This window comes from Hippopotamus amphibius, chromosome 5 (genome assembly GCF_030028045.1).
Source record: "Hippopotamus amphibius kiboko isolate mHipAmp2 chromosome 5, mHipAmp2.hap2, whole genome shotgun sequence".
In the NCBI taxonomy this organism is placed as follows: Eukaryota; Metazoa; Chordata; class Mammalia; order Artiodactyla; family Hippopotamidae; genus Hippopotamus; species Hippopotamus amphibius.
Window position 1 is genome coordinate 155,172,463 of NC_080190.1, and position 23,358 is coordinate 155,195,820.

At 38.9% G+C, this 23,358-nt stretch overlaps 1 protein-coding gene across 1 annotated transcript in view; it reads right to left on the bottom strand.

Moving 5' to 3' along the window:
* Positions 1-23,358, bottom strand: part of ENPP2 (ectonucleotide pyrophosphatase/phosphodiesterase 2) — a 110,250-nt gene that overhangs the window by 68,870 nt on the left and 18,022 nt on the right. Inside the window, 1 exon segment of the mRNA XM_057736110.1 lies at positions 7,235-7,337. Coding sequence (XP_057592093.1) covers positions 7,235-7,337 — 103 coding nt within the window.

Here is a 23,358-nt window from a genome sequence, read left to right on the forward strand (position 1 = left end):
TGACATTTCTAGATTCACCGAATCCATTTATCTGAGCATCCTGTTCATCCCTTAGTTCTCTGTCCTCTTTAAAGTCAGTCACCCAATCCTCGCCCATATGGCATTAGATCAGTTCAGCTAAAGCAAACAGATTCACTAGACCACGAGATGTGGAACGCTTTTGCATGGTTGATTCTGGGATCTTGAAATACATACAAAGTACACCAGTTCAGTTTAAGAAATACTGTCACTTTTCCAATGCAATGCCTTATCTCTGATTCATAAACCACATTTTTCTATTGACTTTGGCCAACCAGTCAACAGCACACGGTGGACCCTAAGAAACTATGAGAGGAGGAGGGTTGAGAAGTGGAAAAAGGAAAAATAGAGAAATCCTAGAATAAAGAGAAGAAAAAAGATAAAGATAAGAAAAATGCTTATAATTGAATTATTTCTTTTTTAAGGGTACTGCTTAGACAGAATCATTCCAACAGCCATCTCATAAACTCTGAGTAGTATTCACGCCCATGAGCTACATACATGAATATGCTTAGCTACACTTAGAGCTGAGATAATCAGAAGAGATCCAAAGGCACATTGTTTGTAGTTGTTTACTTGTCCTGTCTCCTCTTCTTTACAGCATCCCAGCCTGCATGTGAAATTTCCCTCCATTCATGCCCTTTGTTTTCGCCTCATCATAACCTCTTCCTTTCTTCTTTTTTTCCTTTCAAAATATCTGCACACATGTTTAGCCATCTTAAACCTTTCTTCACCCATTCTATCAATGTGATTTTTACTCTTTTCTTACAACATGGATTATTCTCTAAGTTTATCCCTCACTCTGTTTTTGAAAATAATTAAATTTCACTCAATAGGTTGTCCCTATCAATTATAATCTTCCTCGCCAACCCTTAAACTGAAAACAACTTTGTTACACTCATAATGCAAAAATACATCTCATAAAAAGTACTGTACTCAAGATGGGGTTTTACCAACAGCATTTAAATAAGAGTGAATTCCCGGGCCTATGGGAATTAGGGATACATATGCCAAAATTCACTCTTGGCTGACTTGGATTCAGCTGACAATGGCAGGAAGAGAAATAGGAAGATAAACAATTGAGCCATATACTTCATCAAGTCCAATAAGCTCCTGACTGAACTGCTGCACCTTTTTTAAGAAAGTAGAACAAAGTTCACATTGCCTTTCCCGGCCTATTCCATCCCTGCCATCTTCTCTCATAACAAGTTCTAGTCCTGAGTCTTTCTGTAGTCCTACAACTCATCCCCATGTGCTGGCTTTTTCATTCCATGCCCAGGTCCCATGTCCTCCCCACACCAGGCTAAGCACAGATTTTAGGACTTCTCTTTTTATTGTACCTGATTGAATGGTCAAATATGGAAAGATTCTCTGATTTCTTATGTCTGAATTCTAAAATCTGTAAAGCCTTCCTTTTCCAGACCCAAAAAGATCAGAACTAAAAAGAAAAACAAAGACAAAACAAAACAAACAAACAGAAAATCTCAAAAGGATCAAGTCAGAAATCTGTGCTAAGTGTGATAGGGGTTTGAAATTTTGTATGAGGCATTTGCCAATACTTTTATGAGATTCAAATGCTATTGCTGCATTTTTAATTACATACATAAATGGTGTTATTTTATATCAAAGAAACAAGTCATCTCCAGAATCCTAAAAAATAAATGTTACAGATCTACACACACAGAAGTTTTTTAAAAATAGGGACTTCAAATTTTAAAATATGTGTATATGTACATATATGATATGCATAAAAACAATGCTATATATTTCCTATTTTTCACAGAAGCATAATTTCATGATTTAGAAAAAACCACCAATGTAAAACATGATTTATTTCATTCAAATTTATAATTATAATAGAAACAAGTGAAATTATTTGTACTTGAGTTAAGTAAAACCTTATTTCTAAAGCATTCCATCTTATCGTATCTACACAAAAGCAGCATTGTAGACTTCTTCTGGTGCCATTTATACACAGAAGAAGAAAAAAAAAAACTATTGATAATTTAGTTGGACTTTTGGAAAGAACCTAATTCATGACAAAAGTTGTGACCTAAACATTACTTCATCCTGAATTCCCAATCATATTTCCCTACAAATCTCTCTGTAAAATGGAAATTTTCATATTTGGATGATGGCCAGTGAGGGAGGCTGTGTTTAAGTTTGAAAACATTTAGCATAGCCTAAAAGCTGGATGATTTTTCTAAGTTTTGCCTGGTCCTGAGTTCAGAGTTTGAGATATGACACCCTCTCTGTTCCTCCCATTCTTCGTGGTTCCCAGCTGGAGTATTTCCTGACAGTGAGAGTAAAGCCTTGAAAGGAAAAAGACTGTCACCTCCTTTTCAAGAGCACTGAAACAGACCTGGTTCTCCTGTGTCTGCCTGCCCTGCCTGAAGTATAAAATGCAAGGAAAGGAGGTGGACAACGTGGATGATATTCAAGATGCCGCGCAACTTGAGAATTTAATACTGTCTGATATCTTTTCTGGAGGAGATGATTCGTTCTCTCTGATCATACCTTCTGGTATTAAAGTTGTCATTTTTTCCTTTTTTCTTTTTTTTTTAATTTTTATTGGAGTATAGTTGCTTTACAATATTGTGTTCATTTCTGCTGTACAGCAAAGTGAATCAGCTATATATATACATATATCCCCTCCTTTTTGGATACCCTTCCCATTTAGGTCACCACAGAGCATTGAGTAGAGTTCCCTGTGCTATACGGCAGATTCTCATTAGTTGTCTGCTGTATACATAGTAGTATATATATGTCAATCCCAATCTCCCAGCGCATCCCACCCCCTACTTCCCCACCCCAACCCCCGCTTTCCCCCTTTGGTGTCCATACATTTTGACCTCATCCCTTAGAAAGCAGCACTTACATACAGGCCTGCATGTCTGTACCTTGGCTTCCATAATATATCACTTCTATAAATACCCATTAATTTGGCATCACTATTCTCTCCTCTTCACAGCTTCTGAACTAGATTTCATAGACAATTTTTTTAATAAATAGGTCCACCTGGGAAGTTTTCAAACACCTGTACTTTTCACTGTGTTTTTAAATACAACCTCCTCATGTGGAAAGACTACATAAACTACAAGAAAACAGATTTCTAGATGACTTGAATAAAATTTAAAACTTTAATTCCACTTATAAACCCCTCAATGGCCTTTATGAGAGTAGTCAGTAGTGTAAGTCTGAACAATTTAGGAATCTGCTACCAAACAATGAAAATTTTATATAGCAGGTATTGTCAACTTGATAAGGTAAAAATATAGACACTGACCTTCAAACAAAATTGGAGATAAATTAAGTGTATCATCATGTATTTAACACCTTATATTCTCTTCCGTCTTAGTATGGCATTTTGTTTTCAAAAATCTTTTCAGATAAAGAGGCATCATTACCCCCATTTTCCTGGTTGGGAGTTCAGAATTCTAGTCCTCACTTGAGTCAGCAAAGGCCTGGCTACAGTTTTAGATCACCTGACTGCAACTGCAATACTCTTTCCATTAACAAAGGATTTTTCAATTTACGTACAGAAGTTCTGAATTTTAGATGTTCTTTTTAAGACATGATTTTGGAAGCTATAATCTATGTTGAACTCTATTGAAGATGGAGGATTCTGGTTAATGCAACAAGATAGAAGATTCTGTATAGTTTTAAGATAAATGAAAAATCACTGCACCAAGTGCCATTTAACAAAGAACTGAAAAATCCATGCCCTCCTTAAACTCTAATTTAGATAATTTCATTCCATTGACTTAAACGTTCTCTGATTTTTACATTAGACTTAACATAAATTCCCATAACGTGATAGTCCTCTTAATTTTCCTTGCAGAGTAATGGGTGATATATCTGTTAGCTTTGCAATTCCTACATGCTACTACCCTATCATTTAAGTGGCTCTGCACTGTAGAATGAGATGCCCAAAGTTATCAAACAAACATGAACCTTCTTACTCCTATCACCATTGTCTGTTTTCTCCAGGATTCACAAAGAAAAGCTTTATTCGTAAAGTTGTTAGAGACACTCTTCATTTCACATTTCCCCATGAATTTCATTCACATTCACATACTTTTAAACTTTCAAGCCACTAAAAATGATGATGACTTAGACTGAGCTTTCCAGTCTGTATTAGCCAGTTACTCACAAGCTTACAAATTTCCCTTTGTCTTTCAAGTATTAAGTTGCTTCTCTCAGAGGATATCCCGTTTCCATCTGGAGACTGAAAGAGCATGCATCACCAATTTCAGTGAAATAGACTCCACCATCACACCACAAACATACACATATGCACATTACATGAGTGCATACACACTTGTATACACATAAATTCTCTTGCAATTTTAAAAGTAAATCAAGCGGGCTACATCAGATGTACAGGACCCATTGAACTGTACATATTCTTTACATTCTCTTTGAAAATTTATCCCAACCATCTCATTTACCTGATGGCCCATTACATTTACCCAACAGAATTATAATTAGCTCAGCTCATTTCATGTATTCTAATAAATCTATAGATCTTCTATGATCTGGTAGAAAAAATCCTATTCTACCATGATTTCCAGTAGATCACTACATCCTAACAAAAAATTCAGCTAACAAGTGGGCTAGTTAATTAATTATAATAGTTTGCACTGCCACAGCCTTGAAACTTAACACCTCAGTCTGTAGTACAGCAGCAAGGGTCTGGATGTGTGTAGAATGTTCTCAGGTACAGTGGCGGACTCTGAGGAACTACATTTACTTAACGAGAAACTCAATGCTTGTAAATAAGAGGTCTTGCTCCCGTCAGTCTGAAGCTGGCCACATATCAATACTTTTTGTATTCCTTCTATTTGGTGGAACGATCTCGAAGCATTTAGCTTCCCAGGATTTCTTTGGAAGATGAAAGTGTTGTTGAAAATAAGCACAGCCTTTCCTCCTAGTACCTTGTTCTAATACATATGTAACAGTTCACCCAGGGTTTTCCAATACATAGGCTTTGCTAACAGAATAACCAACTATATGTGTTATTTCAGACAAATATAACATTTAAAAAGATGAAAATGTTTAAACTCGCTGCACTATGCTCTCACCCAGGTTCCAAAGTACATCTTGGCTTTATTCAGGAGAAATCAACCACAGTGCCTAGACAGCCAGTAAGCTACATCACCAGAAAATTTAAAATAAAAAGTGTCAAGCATACCAAAATCCCAAAACTCAGACTTAAATGGCACTGTATCCCAAGACTAACACTTCCTAGCAGTAGAATTTTCACTGATAAATTATTTTAGAAGATACCATAAAGGCTGAAAATAATCAATGACAATTAAATAATTCAAGAAGAAAATATTTTGTAGTATAAGATCACTTAGATTTATAGATGATAATTTAGATGACATTATTTTTCCAGAAGTAGCATTGATTCACTAGTTCTTATAGCTGTTTTTAATAATGTGTGGAAGTAATCTATCATACACATAATATATTTAGGTTAGTAAATCTGGTCTATATTTTTCAAGTTCTCCTGCAGAGAGCACACACATTCAAAAGACAATGGAACAGAATGGACAGAGTCTTGGGCTTTTTTTTTTAATCCAGAAAGAAAATTAGAAATCATCTAGGCCTGTTCCTCACTGTACAACTAAGGAAACAGAATTCACAAGTGACTTCCCCAAGACTACCCGGCCAGTGATACGAATCCAGGGTACCAGTCCAGGACTTTCATGACCATTTTCCAAAGAAGTCAATTTTGAAACTAATGGGCGACTTGATTTCACATCATTCATCAGGGAAATCACTTTTCTTATCAGTTTTAGCCAAACTAATACATTAATACAAAACAGGAAAAAAGTTCCTTTTAGGGTCCATTGGAAAGGACCAGCGGTGGGCTTTCAAGCTGCTAACTTACCCACATGACCAAACTAAAGATGCAATTCCCCCTTTCCAGTCTAAGCAGTTATAGTCAGCATGAATGGGGGTTACACTTGTCTGGAACAAGAAAAAGAAGTCTTTGAAGAGAGAATTTGTTACCAATAGACAGGATTCTCCAGTGTCGTGACGTACTTTCCTCCCCTTCCCCAACAGAAGACAACTCATTCTGTCCATTTGGCTCCCTGGCGGAGCAATTTTTATGATCTATTTTCTCACTTTTCACCCCAAGCACACCCCACTTGGACTCACTAAACTACTTCTAATATAATTCTTTCACCCTCACTCAAAAGTAACTTACTTGATGTAAGGAAGACTCAGTATTCCATCAATGTACGGATCATAACTTGGCTAATAAAAGCTCATGCTGGCTCAACAGAGACAGGTGATAGTCTCTTATGAGTCAGGTCAAGAAACACAGTGCAGAGAAATACAAAATGCACAGGAAGGCAGACAAACATGCTGAGATGCCAGGAAAAGTCAAGAAAAGATTGCCCCCTAGAGTACCCGTTACTTAATATGTAATTTTTATTTATAAAACCATCAGCAGCTCCAATTTCCAGGAAATTAACCAACTCATTACTTAAGACCTGGTCAGTTAAGCCCCTTCCATCTGCACAAGGAGCTCCTTCATAAGAATTCCCACACTGCTTATGTCACAGTGTATTGTAAAAGGAAACTCTTTCACTTCAGTTCTATTAGTTAAGTCAAGGCACACTATTAAAACTTACCCCTCCTCAGGCCAGAAGAAAAATCAATGAGTGCAAGTCAATCTTGTAAGCTCTTCTAAGCACCTCCTCTCTTTTATATTTTTTCTGTTATAGGTAAATCTTAATTTCATAGACCTGAAGTTTCATAAAGACAGTTCCCTGACTTCTTTCCTTCCATTCCTGTTTGACTCTAGGTCAGAACTTTCTGGAAACAGATACTACCTCTCATACCACATGACAGCAAATCAAATGCATGTATCTTTAATATTAAGCCAGCACCTGTTCTCACCACTTCTGTTTCAGCCTTGTCTATTCACCAGAGCTTTAATGTTATCTTAGCATTTGTAAATTTCAGAGGACAGAGATTTAAATATCCAGTTACCTAGCAGGAAAAGATCATAAATGCTCTCTCATTAAACCACATTATCCCATTTGAATAATATACAGAGCTGGTTTTATTCCAGAGACATCGAGGACTAAATTAGTCATACTGCTAGTTTAAAGATGAATTTCTTAATGAGCTGACATTGATTACCCAATGTATAATATTTTAAAAGGGTTGAAACAGAAATAGTTGCTACACCTACCTGTAGGAGGGCCTTCATCCCATCCTTCTGCCCTCTTAATTCGATTTGCTGTGAATCCTAAGCAGATATTGACCCCAACAGCAAAAGTGAACAGGGATATTACCTAAAGGAACAAAGAGATCCAATTGTCAACGCAGCCAGACAAGCCTAAACCAAATTCCATGAAGGCAATGCAAATGACTTCAACATCACCACCCAATCCCACAATCCCAAACGCACCATAGAGTGCTGTCTTCATTTTAGGAACAAAAAGAAAATTCAAAATCGAGAAGCAACTCTGAAGACCAAGGCTTTCCCCTGTCATTCTGTCATTCTCCTACCTGATACAGCTGGCATGAGTTTTTCCTGGCCATGGCAGAGGGTCCTTGGAAAGCTTTTTCCGTGTGTTCTGTTTGCCTACACTGAATGCACTGCTCTTTGGGGCTCTGAGTCCAGTCTATTAACTACAAGTAATCCCACCTGGGAGGTTGACAGGCTCCTCTGATTTGTCCAAAGCTTGATTTCATCACAGTTCGTTCACAAATCGCAGCTCTGAGCATAAGAAGCTTCAAACATCACTCTTCTTCTCTCCACCCCCTATCGGTCCCTCCCCTGACACACAGATACTTTCATGTGGTTTCCTCTGGTAACATAAGGGTTTCTTATGTTGCTGTAGCCAATAACACTGCATGTTCATTTTCCTTCCCTCCTAAAAACATGGTTTTAAAAAAAGAAACCAAATGCATTTTATCCGATAAAAAAGAAACAGAGCCATAAAAGTGTTTCTACCGGCTCTGAGCTTTTAAGGTTTACAATGTAGTTATTCAACCTCATGACTTTATTATTATTTTTTAAACGAGGAAAGTTTTATAATTTATAAAGCTAATAACTATCTCTGTCTTGCCTATTTATTTATTTTTCTGGTAGTTTAAATGACCCTGTCCCTTTCGCCACATTCTCAGCTACTCCCGACTCCTCAAATATTTCTCACGATGAAATCTCCCAAGATTGTAACTAAACACAAGAGATAGCATTATGTTTCCCCATGTTGTTGTTAAAGTTCAGAGAAGTAACTTTTATCAAAATACTGGGAATGCCAGCGAAGCAGCAGAGAGTTCTTCTGCCCTGTGAGGAGAGACAAAATAACTTCAGGTCTCTCTGCCTCTTCCTCCCGAAAAAACTGTCAGCTTGGGTTTTGGGCTTTTTGTTGTTTTTGTTTTTGTTTTTGGAGGGGTGGGAGAGTAGCAGGGGTGGGATGAGGAAGCTTTATTAAGGATTGAATTGAGGAAGGAAATCTCAATGGCAGCAAGAATTTAGCTTTAAGGAATTGCTTCCCTAGGTTTTTCCCAGATAAATTATCATCTGGCTACCAAACACTGTACCCTTTGATGCTATTGTGAGCGTTAAAGTATCTTTACTGAGCTAGTTGGCAATCAGGAGACTTTTAAAAGAAATCAAGGCCTCAAAAGCTGAGAGGTCTTCAAATACTGTACACTTTAAGAATTCAAATGAGGGAAGAAAGCTTATCTTTGGTTTTTCTCTGGCCGGACCCAGTGACCATGGTTCTTGCACAGAGCGTATGCGTGTATGTAAACAAATACGGCGCTTACCACATAACAAATCACTGAGGAAGCGGTGGCTCTGCTCAAATAAAGCCTGATAGCACAAAAGCCAGAACTTGTTTATGGTGCATTGCACAGTAGGCCTGGGTTTCATTAGATATTCTAGAATTTAGTAACAGTTAATTGAGCAAAAGAAAAAAAGAAAAAAACACAGTGCCAAACTTTTAGTTGCCTTTCTAAAATCTCTTCATTTTGCAGTCTTGCAGAGACGGCAGGCTTATGAATTTTTCTATAGAAGTCTCTTGCTTTAGTCTGTGTACCATACTGAAATGATTTGGGGTCCGGCATTGAGCAAGGCTTATGAAAGATGTTAACCCCACGTAAGATTTTTCTACTCTTTATGTTCAGTTTCAAGATGAAGGCTTGCTTTTACAGAGGAAAACTATAAAGCTAAAAGGAAAATAACCAGGCAATCCTGTGATTGCACTGTATGCCACAGTGTTCCAAATGTTTGAAAAAACCTGCCCGCCGCCTTCCCCCACCCCCTCCACCAACCTCCCCAGCCCTCGCTGGAGTCCAACAAATTTAGAATCGGTCCGACATTTGATGGTAGAAATCCAGCTTGAGGACAATGAAGCCTCCCCTTGAAAAAGAATTAGACTCAGAAGCTGAACATTATCCATCAATTTTTTTTTTAAGCTGTGCAGGGGGAAAAAGTCTTAAGTGTAATAGCCAGATTGATCCCTAATTGGCTTCTGTACAGCACTTGTTACCAATTATCCAAGAGGATTGTACTCAGCCACTATTTCTATTAAGTATCTGCCAAAGAACTTCATCTTCTAGCAGGTCATTGTGCACATGAAACAGAGTCTCTCTCTCTCTCTCTCTCTCTCTCACACACACACACACACAAGCCATCTATCACAGTTACACAGAATTTACTAAAAGACATCACTATAAATTAACTGTCAGGAGGGTGACCAAAGTCCCTACCTTGGGCATCAAATCAACCACAAAATAAAATTACCCCTCATTACCTAAAACTGAGAAAACCAAAAAGCATGATAACACATACCACTCGTCCAGCAACTCAACTAAAATGACTGAAATATAGTCTAAAACCTTCTATAACAAAACCAAATCAAGAAAGTTCACCTGCTTTGGTATCTAAGATTTTTGGTAGAAGGTCACCCGTGGTTGGGTCAGTAAACAAGAAAGTGTGTAAGAAAGACTAAAATTAACTTCCAGCTTGGTTTATTAATCCAGCCATATTTCAGAGAACAGTGCCCCCTGGCAGAAGAAAACCCAAACAAATCTTACAACAGTCTCAGGTCCTAAAAATCGTTCTGTGGTTCTCAAGCTTTATCAGGCAGAAGAATGACCCTGGGAACTTACTTAAAAATGTTGATGCTTATGGTCTAAACCCCAAGATTCTGATGCATTTAGCTCCAGGAGGTGGGGAGAAGACGGGGCGGGGGGAGGGGGGTGCTTAGGAGCCAGACAAGAACTGACACAGTAGGCTATTCTGATGTAAGCAATATAAGGACTGCATTCTGATCCAAGTCATAGAAGAACAACAGAGCATGAGAATGCATTACTCTGAAGCAATTAATTTATGCCCTGAATGTTGACTTGCTTGGCCTTAATTTATATTGTAATTTTAATACACCACTAACAGCATTCACTACTAATTGGATATTAAAGTTTCGATCTCTTAATGACAAACCATGGCTATTCCTCCATGAGAATCATCTCCAAACTGTGAGCAGCAGAACAGTCTTTTATTTACTTTGCTGGTGGTACGAAGCAGCAGTGTGTGTATTGCTTAATTGCAATACAGTAGTTGCATTTATACAAATGCACAGTCCATCTTTTCATGAAATGCTTCTGTGAATCCTTGTTCCCAAGCCCTGATTAAGGTGAGAGGGCTTGAGGTTAACAGTGACATTTGAGAGATCTGTAATTGAGGGTTGTCATTCTTGCCTCCTGCAGTAACTATGAAGCATTCATGAACAGATTCAAACTTTATCAATATCCAGCTTCTCACTGTGCGGAATTAACTGCAGTCATGGTGCCTGACTTGACTCAGTTCTATTCCCAGGATACTTCTAAGACTATGGTGTTAGTCACCGACTACAGGATTTGCAGGGGTATCACTCAGCAGTCACTACAGCACATGCACCAGGAAATAAGAAAACGGCACCCACGTGTATGCTTCCTATCTTATTTTAAGATAAGAGTTAAGTCTTTGAGTTAAGCTTTGTTTTTCAGTTCTGCTGTGGTTGAAAACTATTAGAAAATTCAGAATAAAAACTGGACAGCAGTCTCTGCAAAAGGGATTTGCCAGTCTAAATGGAGCAAAAAATCATGACGGCTAATAGAAAAACAAGCAGGCTCAATTGCTCCCACAATCTGGGACTGCCTATGTGTATAAAGTAGACACCACTTAAGAGTTTAAACCACAGAGGCAAAGTTTTATGGGTAATCTATGGTCCCCAGGGGGTTCTCCAGTGGAGAAATAGGACACGCCTATTTAAATGCAAACAGGACTGTTATTAGTTATTACACAATTGAAACCTGAAGTCAACACTGTCACATCTTTCAGTGACTTCAATTTATATTGTAAATATCTATGCATTACATGTACTCCCAATGGAATCTAAGTATGAGCCCCTGCACTGGAACACTCTCTAAGAATACGCATTGATTGCACAAATATTCATTAGCTCCTACTGTGTACCAAGCACTCTTCTGGGCACTAGTTCTATACAAGGAGCCAAACCAAACATAGTTCGGTGGCCTCCATACCAATCAAACAGAAACAGAAATAAATGTAAAATTGCAGCTGTGGCAAGCGTAGCCGTAAAGAGGTCAATGATGCTATGAGAACATATAATTCAGGTTTGACGTGGTCAAGAAGGTCACAGAAGACTCTGTGAAGTGTCAGTTGAGCTGTGATTTGAGGGATAGAGGGGAGTAACTAGATAAGAGAGGAGGAAAAGATTGTAGGTGGAGAGAACAGGATCTGCAAAGGTTCTATGTAGGCTGGAGGCACCGTGCATCCACCTAAAGAGAAGACAGCCCTTTGACTAGTTCAGGGAGATAAAAGGGAGCCTGGAGTGAAATAAGACTGGGGAGGTTAGTAGAGGTCAGTCCATGTGGGACCTCATCAGTCACGTAGGGTGGTATTGTCTTTATCCTAAAAGCTTTGGAAAGCCTTTAAAGGGCTTACGTCGGTGGAAGCTTAATTAGATATGAAGCATTAATCTCTGTACAGTGTGGCTATGAATTGGAGGGACTCAAGAGTGAATCCAGTAGATTAGTTTGGAAATGATGGTGGCAATCCAGACAGAAGACACTTAGTGATATTTTGCACCAAGAGAATTATGGTGTTAGTGGAGAGGCAGGAAACTGGGAGAGTTAGGAAAAGGACTTGTTAATGCATTTGGTATGGAGGTTGAGAGGCAGGAAGGTGTAAAATGTAACTCCTGAGTGAATGAATACTTAACAAATATGATGACCGGGAAAGTCACTTCTTAAATTTTAATTGGATTATAAGAAAGACATAGAGATATGTATCCATTTGCTAATTCTCTAGAATTAAATAGTTAAAATAAGGGATTTAGCTAATAGCTTTAAAACAGGTGTCAATAGTCTTAAAAATCTTATAAAGCAGCTGATTTAAAGTAAAGTTATAGTGGACTAGAAACATTTGAAAATACATTTATTCATAATTGAGGTTTAAGAAGAATTACCCCCGGGAAATAACTCAGCTTTGTTCCTAACTCTAGCTTATAATAAAATATTTTAAAACTCAAACTCAATTTAAGTTTTTTTTTTTTTTTTTTCTTTTTGGCTACTCTGAAATGTGCATGTAAAAGTCCAAGAGAATGGAGTAAGTTTGAGTGTACTTTGCCATGTGGACTGTGTCACATCTGAGCACAAATGGGTGGGTATGTGACCAGAGAAAATTGTACTAAAAGTATCAAAACAAGGTTGAAAACTCTCATCCTCTACCCTCCAGTCTCACATAAGCAGGCTGAGAAGTTATTGTCAACTCCACTTGTAGATGAAGAAATGGAGGTAGGTGACATCTCAAAATGGCAGCATGTAAGTGATTGAGCCCAGTCTAGAAACCAGGCCTCCTAAGCCAGTTTGGTCCTCTTTCAACTATAGCACAATACCTCTCTGTGAGGCCACACAAGGGCCTCAACTCAACATGTCCAAAACACAGCTACCTAAACAACCAACCCGCTCTCCAGCTTCTTTCCATGGAAACCTTAAAACTGCTTTTTGTTCTACTATAATCCTTTCATCGCTTATTTTTAATCAGAAACCATGTCTACAGATTCTCACTATTAATTACAATTATCACCATCCTTTATCAGAGCTTGCTGAGTGTCATTAGTACCCAAATTATTTTCCTTTGTGATTACTTTTAGATACATCTCTTCATCTTCATTCTTCTGGACACACATTAGAAGTTCATCTCATAACTGTTCTTCCTGTTTGCACTTTCTGCCCCCTTCACACACCATTTCACTGAGGTCTTGTTATTCAACTTGTAATTCATTCCACTCCTTACCCAGAGCACTCTGCATACAATACAGGCAAATATGATCTTCCCCCTAAACTGAAAATCTTCCAGTAGCTTCCTATCACATCAGTTCTCAAAGTGGGATCCCCAGCAGGATCAGAATCACCTGGAAACTTGTTAGAATTACAAATCCTTGGGTCTTACCTCAGAAACTCTGGGGTAGAGCCCAGAATCTGTTTTAACAAGCCCATCAGGTGATTCTGCTGCAGATTTGAGAACCACTGACCTAGAAGATAAAATCCAAGCTGCTTAGCAAGGTGCACAGGTTTCTAAATTCAAAATTAAGCTCCCCGGATTCAGACCCCAGCTCTACTGCTGCTTAACTGTGAGACCTTACATGACCCTTAGGAGAATTACTTCTCCATCCTAAGACTCAGTTTTCTCATCTGTATCCAGCTCATAGGATTCTTAAGAGCATTATATGAAATAATCCATGTAAATTACCTAGCACAATGCCTGGCACAGGAAAATGCTAAATAAAGGGTAAGTTTTCCTCATTAGAAAACTATTTGCTATTCCCTGATTAAGCTGTGCTTTCTCAGATCTTCATTCTTTAATATACTTTCTTGTTTTAGCCTAGAATGCTCTTCTCCACCTATTCTCCTGGGCAAACTCCCAACATATTTCGTGAAGATTCAGGTCAAGTGTCACTCCTCTGTGAAGCACCCTCTGATTTTGCCCTTCCCGTGCAGAGCAATGGGCCTCCCATATTCTCTGTAATCTCTTTTTAGGGATCTCTATCCCTTGTAGTCTCTTCAAATGCAGGGGCCGGTCATCCTTGCACGCTGCAGAGTTTTGCATCTTTCCTGAGATATAACAGACAGACATATAAATGTCTGTCCAATGAAGGAGTTGGCATCAAGAAATCTAAATTGGAACTTGAATTGAACTTGGATTCTTGCCCTCTTACTAACTAGCTGCGTCCCTTTAAGCCCATATTTATTCAACTGTAAAGCAGGATTATTGGGCTCAGTGGTTTGAAACCCTTTTTTAAGCATTAAAACCTTATTTTCAAATAAAATCTCAAAAATGAATACCAACATCTAAATTTGGAGCTGCTTTAGTGGGAGTGGGAAGCCAGGATCCCATCTAGGCAGCCACCTCCCTTCTCCCTATGGCACTTTCTCAGAAATGTGGAAATTCAAGGAGTGCAATTTGTAAAAACAAGCAAACAAAAACAATCAATAACTAAGTTAATTCCACTACTTGAATACTTTTCTAAACCCTACGCTTTGTTGTAGTATTCATATACCTACATGCACCAAAATATACCCAAATTACCCCAGACCAGATCTTTCATTAATGAATGACAGAAACTCTCATTCCAGTCAGACTCTTCCCCCCAAAAGTCCTAGCTAATTTCCACACTTCTCCTTATGCTATTTCTCAGCCCTGCTCCTCTTTCCATTGTGCTCATGCAAATCTTAGTCAATCTGTTGCTTTCCCCGAGACGCAGCATCTTCACAAGAACCCTCCTTATAACAGCAGTACCCACTGTACTAGCCTCAAGAACCTACAGATTCTACCCAAGATGTTTATCTCTTGTCTTTTTAGTGTTGCCTGTTTTATTTCCCTTTTTTTTAAGCTCTTTATTGGAGTATAATTGCTTTACACTGTTGTGCCAGTTTCTGCTGTACAACAAAGCGAATCAGCTGTATTTATACACATATCCCCATATCCCCTTCCTCCCGTGACTCCCTCCCACGCTCCCTACCCCAGCCCTCTAAGTCATCACCCATCATCGAGTTGATCTCCCTGTGTTATGCAGCAGCTTCCCACTAGCTATCTATTTTACATTTGGTAGCGTATATACGTCAGTGTTACTCTCTCACTTCGTCCCAGCTTCCCCTTCACTCCCCACCCCGTGTCCTCAAGTGCATTCTCTAATTCTGCATCTTTATCCTTGCCCTGTCACTGGGTTCATCAGTACCATTTTTTTAGATTCCATATATATGAGTAAGCACACGGTACTTGTTTTTCTCTTTCTGGCTTACTTTGCTCTGTATGACAGACTCTAGGTCCATCCACCTCACTACAAATAACTCAATTTCATTCCTTTTTATGGCTGAGTAATATTGCATTGTATATATGTGCCGCAACTTCTTTATCCACTCATCTGTTGATGAGTATTTAGGTTGCTTGCATGTCCTGGCTATTGTAAATAGTGGTGCAATGAACATTGTGGTACATGTTTCTTTCTGGATTATGGTTTTCTCATGGTATATGCCCAGGAGTGGGATCACTGGGTCATATGGTAGTTCTATTTTTAGCTTTTGAAGGAACCTCCATACTGTTTTCCATAGTGGCTGTACCAATTTATATTCCCACCAACAGTGCAGGAGGGTTCCCTTTTCTCCGCACTCTCTCCAGCATTTATTGTTTCTAGATTTTTTGATGATGGCCATTCTGACTGGTGTGAGATGACACCTCATTGTATTTTTTATCTCAGCAATAAAAATATAAATCCCCAGAGAGTAAGGGAAAGAAACAACATAGTATAGAGCCTCAGCGTCCGGATTCTGGAGCCCAGCCAATCTAGGTCTGCCACTTTCAAGCGTGAGACTTTGCTTGACTTCTCTAAAACTCAGATTTCTTTTAATAAAAATAATAGTTATCATCACACAGAGTTGATATGAAGACCAGGTGATATAATGCATGTTAAGCAGGTAGCTCAGTGCTTGAAAATTGAAAACATACAAATATTAGCCATTATTAAAACAGAAGGCTAAAGACTGCATCATCTGCTATCATGTTCTCAGTAGGTAGCAAAGGGTTGGGCACCTAATAGGGGCTTAGTAGTGACAAAGGTTCTAGGAGAAATCCCTTTATTATGGAGAGATTACATGTAGGTTTAGTTAGACATGTTATGAAACACTTTTTTTTTTTTTCACATTCTCTCTGACCCTAAGAGAAAATGAGCAGCACTTACTTGGAAAAGGGTGCAGTGATTCTGGAGAGGGCTTTGAAGGCACAGGTTTCAACTGTAATAATAAAGACCTTCTATTTGAATTGGAAAGTCCCGAGAATTTGAGCTTCAACTCAAGAAAGTTATTGAACCCAAACCTAAAAGGAAGTTTATACTTGCTAATGGAGTGGAATCATCACATGCTTCGAGCACAATGGTACCCTCTCAGGGAGGAAGCAAAACTGTCATTTCTGTGATTCCCCTTGAAATCAAACAACAACTAGTGACATTCAGCAAAGTAGGAATAGAAAGAAGCTTCTTCTGCCTGATAAAAGATTTCTTCGAAAAACTCACAGCTAACATCATACTTAACAGTGAAAGACTGAATTCTTTCCCCCTAAGATCAGGAGCAAGACAAGGATGTCTTCTCTCACCAGTTCTATTCAACACTGCACTTCTAGCTGAAGCAATTAGGCAAGAAAAACAAATAAAAGGCATTTAAATTGGAAAGGAACAAATAAAACTATCTCTATTCACAAATGACATGAACTTGTATATAGAAAATCCTAATGAATCTCTTTTAAAAATATTAGAACTAATGTATGAATTCAGGAAGATGGCATGATATAAGCTAAATACTAAAAAGTCAGTCGTATTTCTGTACACTAGCAATGGACAATATAAAATAAAATTAAGAAAACAAGTGCATTTACAATAGTATCAAAAAGTCTAAAATACTTAAAAATCAATTTAACAAAGGAAGTGTGAGACTTGTGCACTGAAAACTAGACAACATAATTGAAGTATATTATAGAAGACATAAATAAATGGGAAGACAGTCATGTTCATGGATTGGAAAACATTGTCAAGAAGGCAAGAAAGTGAAGAGATGGTCCACAGAATGGGGAAAAAAACTATAAATTATATATCTGACAAGGGTGTAGTATCCAGAATACATAAAGAACTCTTCCAACTCAGCAATAAAAAGACACATAGCCCAATTTTCTTAATGTTCAGAGGATTAGAATAGACATTTTTAGAAAGAAGATATATAAATGGACAAAAAATACATGAAAAGATGCTCAATATCATTAGTCATCTGGGAAATGCAAATCAAAACTACAATGAAATATGAACTACTTCACACCTACCAGGGTGGCTAAAATTAAAAAGACAGAAAATATTAAGTATTAGGAAGGATGTGGGAAAATTATAACACATGTTATTGATAGGATTATAATACGGTGCAGCCGCTTTGGAAAACAATTTGGCAGGTCCTCAAAGTGTTAAACATAGTGTTACCACATGACCCAGCAACTCCACTTCTAGGTACATACGCAGGAGAATTGAAAACATATGTCCACACATAACCTTGTTTACAAATGTTCGTAGCAGAATTCCCAACTGAGGAGTGGATAAACAAAATTTGGTATATCCATACAATTAAATGTTATTCAGTTATGAAAAGGAATTAAGTCCTGATACATGCTAAAACATGCATGGACCTTGGAAACATCATGCTAAGTGAAAAAAGCCTGATACAAAGGCCATATACTGTATTATCCCACTTATATGAACTGCCTAGAATACACACGTCCATAGGGAAGAAAGTAGCTTAGTGGTTGTCAGGTGATGTGGAAGTGACTGCTTTTGGATCTGAAGTTTCGTTTTGGAGTGATGAAAATGTTCTAAAATTATATCACAGTGGTGTTTGGACATCTTTGTGAGTGTATTAAAAGCCACTGAAATGTTCAGCTTAAAAGGATGGATTTTATGGTTTATAAATTATATCTCAAAAAATGCTGCTAAAAAAAAGAGAGCACTAGTGAGATTATTCCCGCAGTGAAGCAAATTCCAAAGCATCTGGACCCACAGAAAAGGAATATTAATCCTGATCTGCAGCTCGGGTCAGTGCCTTCAAAGCTGTCTCCAGAGTCACCTCAGTTACCCTCCAAACCTGATAATTAAGAGGAAAACTGAAGCGTTTGAGTTGTGGTGTGGACCTATTTTAACCAGCCCCGATGTGTGATGAAACCCTCCACTTTCCTAAAAATAGGAGGATTTCCTGGGACTTGCAGAGCACTTCAGGGTCTCTGCCATTCTGCTTCATCAGTTTCCTGCTTCATTTTACTTTCAAATAAAGTAGCTTAAGAAGAAAAGCTAGGGCATTGTAGCCCTGTCATTTCGCCTACAGATCTCAAGGGGCTTGAATTTAATGGCAACAAACTGTAACCAGAGTCTGTGGGACAGTTGCGGGGGTTTTAGGAACAATGACTTGGAACAACATGGATGGACCCTGAGGGCATTATGCTAAGTGAAATAAAGTCAGACAGAGAAAGACAAATACCGTATGATCTCTCTTATAGGAGGAATCTTTACAAAAAAAAAAAAAAAAGAGCTCATAGATACAGAGAACAGATTGGTGGTTTCCAGAGGCAGGGGTTGGGATAGGCAAAACAGGAGAAGAGGAACAAAAGGTACAAGCTCCCAGTTATAAAATAAATAAGTCATGGGGTATAACATACAGCATGGTGGGCTTCCTAGGTGGCACAGTGGTTGAGAATCTGCCTATCAATGCAGGGGACACGGGTTCAATCCCTGCTCCAGGTAGATCCCACGTGCCGCGGAGCAACTAAGCCCGTGTGCCACAACTATTGAGCCTGCACTTTAGAGCCCGTGAGCCACAACTATTGAGCCCATGTGCTGCAACTACTGAAGCCCATGCACCTAGAGCCCGTGCTCCGCAACAAGAGAAGCCACGGCAATGAGGAGCCCACGCACCAAAATGAAGAGCAGCCCCCACTCACCGCAACTAGAAAGGAAGCCCGCACACAGCAAAAAAAAGACCCAACACAGATAGTAAAATAAATTAATTAATAAAAAAACATACAGCATGGTGACTGTAGTTAATGCACTGCATATTTGAAAGCTGCTAAGAGAGTAGATCTTAAAAACTTTCACTATGAGAAAAAAAATTTGCAACTATGTGTATTGATGGATCTTAACTAGAGTTACTGTGGTGATTACTTCTCAATATCAAATCACTGAGGATCAAGATGGCAGAGTAGGAGGACATGCACTCACTCCCTCTTGCAAGAGCACCAGAATTATAACTAACTGCTGAGCAATCATCGACAGAAAGACACTGGAACTCACCAAAAAAGACACCCCACATCCAGAGACAAAGGAGAAGCTGCAATGAGATAGTAGGAAGGGTGCAATCGTGTTAAAATCAAATCTCATAAATGCTGGTGACTCACAAACTGGCGAACAGTTATACTGCAGAAATCCACCCACTAAAGTGAGGGTTCTACTGAGACAAAGCGAGAGAGTAGCACAGACATATATATACTACCAACTGTAAAACAGATAGTCAGTGGGAAGTTGTTGTATAACAAAGGGACTCCAACTCGAGGATGGAAGATGCCTTAGAGGACTGGGGCAGGGAGGGTGGGGGGGACTCGAGGGGGGGGAGTCAAGGAAGGGAGGGAATATGGGGATATGTGTATAAAAACAGATGATTGAACTTGGTGTACCCCCAAAAAAATAATAAAAAATAAAAAATAAATAAAGTGAGGGTTCTGAGCCCCACTTCAGGCTTCCCAACCTGGGAGTCCAGCAAAAGGAGGAGGAATCCCCAGAGAATCAGAATCTGAAAGCCAGTGGGATTTGATTGCAGGACTTCCACAGGACTGGGGGAAATGGAGACTCATTCTTAGAGGGCACACAAAAAAGTGTGCTCACCAGGACCCAGGGGGAAGGAGTAGTGACCCCATAGGAGACTGAACCAGACCTACCTGCTGGTGTTGGAGGGTTGCCTGCAATAGTGGGGGCACTGGTGGCAGGGGTTCTGGAAAGTGCTCATTGGCGTGAGCCCTCCCAGAGTCCACCATTAGCCCCACCAAAGAGCCTGTAAGTTCCAGTGCTAGGTAGCCTCAGGCCAAATGACCAAAAAGGTGGGAACACAGCCCCACCCACTGGCAGACAAGCAGATTAAAGTCTTACTGAGCTCCGCCCACCCAGCCCTACCCACCATCAGTCCCTCTCATCAGGAAGCATGCACGAGCCTCCTAGAGAGCTTCCTCCACAAGAGGGCAGACAGCAGTATCAAGCAGCATTAGCAGTATTTTATCTTCTGGAATGGAAAACCACAGCCACAGAAAGACAGAGAAAATGAAAAGGCAGAGGACTTTGTACCAGATGAAGGGACAGGACAAAGCCCCAGAAAAACAACTAAATGAAGAGGAGATAGGCACTCTCCCGGAAAAAGAATTCAGAATAATGATAGTGAAGATGATCCAGGACTTTGAAAAAAGACTGGATGCAAAGATCGAAAAGTTTACCAAAGATCGAAAGAAGTAAAGAGCAAACAAACAGAGATATGTAACACAATAATTGAAATGAAAAATACATTAGAAGGAACCAATTGCAGATTAACTGAGGCAGAAGGGCGAATAAGTGACCTGGAAGACAGAATAGTGATAATCACTGATGCAGAAAAGGATAAAGAAAAAAGAAAGAAAAGAACTGAAGACAGCCTAAGAGACCTCTGCGACAATGTTAAACACACCAACATTCGCATTATAGGGATTCTAAAAGGAGAAGAGAGAGAGAAAGGACCCGAGAAAATACTGGAAGAGATTATAGTTGAAAACTTCCCTAACATGGGAAAGGAAACAGCTACCCAAGTCCAGGAAGCACAGAGAGTCCCAGGCAGGATAAACCCAAGGAGAAACACACCAAGACACACAGTAGTCAAATTGACAAAAATTAGAGTTATTAAAAAATTAAAAAGTTATTAAAAGCAACAAGGGAAAAACGACAAATAACACACAAGGGAACTCCCATAAGGTTAACAGTTGATTTCTCAGCAGAAACTCTGCAAGCCAGAAGGGAGTAGCAGATATATTTAAAGTGATGGAAGGCAAGAACCTACAACCAAGAATACTCTACCCAGCAAGGATCTCATTCAGATTCAACAGAGAAATCAAAAGCTTTACAGACAAGCAACAGCTAAGAGAATTCAGCACCACCAAACCAGCCCTACAACAAATGCTAAAGGAACTTCTCTAAGCAGGAAACATAAGAGAAGAAAAGGACCTACAAAAATAGAAACAAACAATTAGGAAAATGGTAATAGGAACATACAAATCAATAATTACCTTGAATGTAAATGGACTAAATGCACCAACCAAAAGACACAGACTGGCTGAATGCATACAAAACAAGACCCATATATATGCTGCCTACAAGAGACCCACTTCAGACCTAGGCACACATACAGACGGAAAGTGAGGGGATGGAAAAAGATATTCCATGCAAATGGAAATCAAAAGAAAGCTGGAGTAGCGATACTCACATCAGATAAAATAGACTTTAAAATAAAAAATATTACAAGAGACAAGAAAGGACGCTACATAAAGATCAAGGGATCCATCCAAGAAGAGGAGATAACAATTATAAATATATATGCACCCAATATGGGAGCACCTCAATACATACGGCAAATGCTAACAACTATGCAAGGCAGAAATAGAGACACAGATGTAGAGAACAAACATATGGACACCATGTGGGGAAAGCGGGGAGGGTTGGGGGGGAATGAATTGGGAGATTGGGATACCAAATTTTACACTGTAAATATATGCTGTTTATTGTCTGTTAACTGTATCTCAATAAAAGTTCTTTAAAAAATATATCAAATCATTATATTATATACCTGAAATGACTACGTGATATGTTGATTATACCTCATTTAAACAAACAAAAAAAGTGTCTTACATTTGAAGAAAATTTCTTTAAAAAAAAAAAAAAGAGGGCTATGAGTTAGAAGAATTAAGGCTTGTTCACTCTTCCCACTGTGCAATCAATAAAACTGAAAGCTGCTCAAAGGCAAGGTCACAGAGCTAAAGTAGCTCTGGTTGGGAGATCAGGACAGCTCAGGACTGGGTGAAGGAAAAGGGAAAAGCAAGTATGCATCAGTGGTACCATACCTGGTATGGAGTAGACGTTCCCTAAGTGGTAACCAGTATTTAGTAAGTGCCTGCACTTTGCCAGGCAACATAACTAGAGACATTTACATACATTCATATTTAACCTTCATAAAGCCCTTCAGAGTGTTGTCATTGTCAACATATGAGAAAACAAGCTCAAATTGGGCAACTTGCCCAAGTTCAAGTACATATTAAGTGGGGGAGTCCTCTTTTCTCCATGATTTCCCAATGACGATTACAAAACTGGCAAGACCTAAAAGGAATGGGAATTTCAACAATTATCTAGAAAAAACATGATTCTATTAAAAGCAGAGAATCTGATAAATGTTTGCTACGTCTTGATACTTGATAATGTTTCCTATTTCAGAACATATCAGAAGCCACAGATTAACTTCTATTCTAGACTGACCTTGTTCTGACCCAAAAAAAGAATCAGTTGGTAGTGAGGAAGTGATCAAGAGCCATGAGCGTCATACCGGGGTCATTTCAAAGTTCCTAAGAGATCAGAGAGAATGCAGGTCATTGTCAGACAACGGCTCTAACTGTTGGAGTGTGAGAGTTTTACAAATTCATATAGTGTTGATTCAACACAGATTTAGTAAGCATTCACAATAATATAAGTTAATGCTTAGTGAAAACTTATTCTGTGCCAAGTACTACGTAATATCAGGGATGTTAAGATAAAAAGTATGTTTTAATTGGAAGAAATGGAAGTCAACTGTTTGTTAAACACACTCTGGTGAGTTCTATAGTAGAACAGATAACAACATAGGATAACAACCGTTATGTGTGGAAGAGACTGAGAATTGGCTCCCTCAATCTCTACTCCACCCCACTTCCAGGGAGCCCTCCTGTCTTGCAGGCTTTTTGTAGGATGAGTTATAGATACAGTTTATAGACTCTGCCAGTTATGCTACTGAGATTGTCTTTATGTACATGGATTTGGACAGCACAATTAAGACAGGATCTCTCTTCCAGCCCCCTTTAGCTGTTTCTCTGTGCAGACAAGATCGTGGAAATGGGAGGTTTTCTGAAACATTATTTCAGTGTCCATTCTCCAGCTTCCTAGGCCCTAGGAGACATCTGTG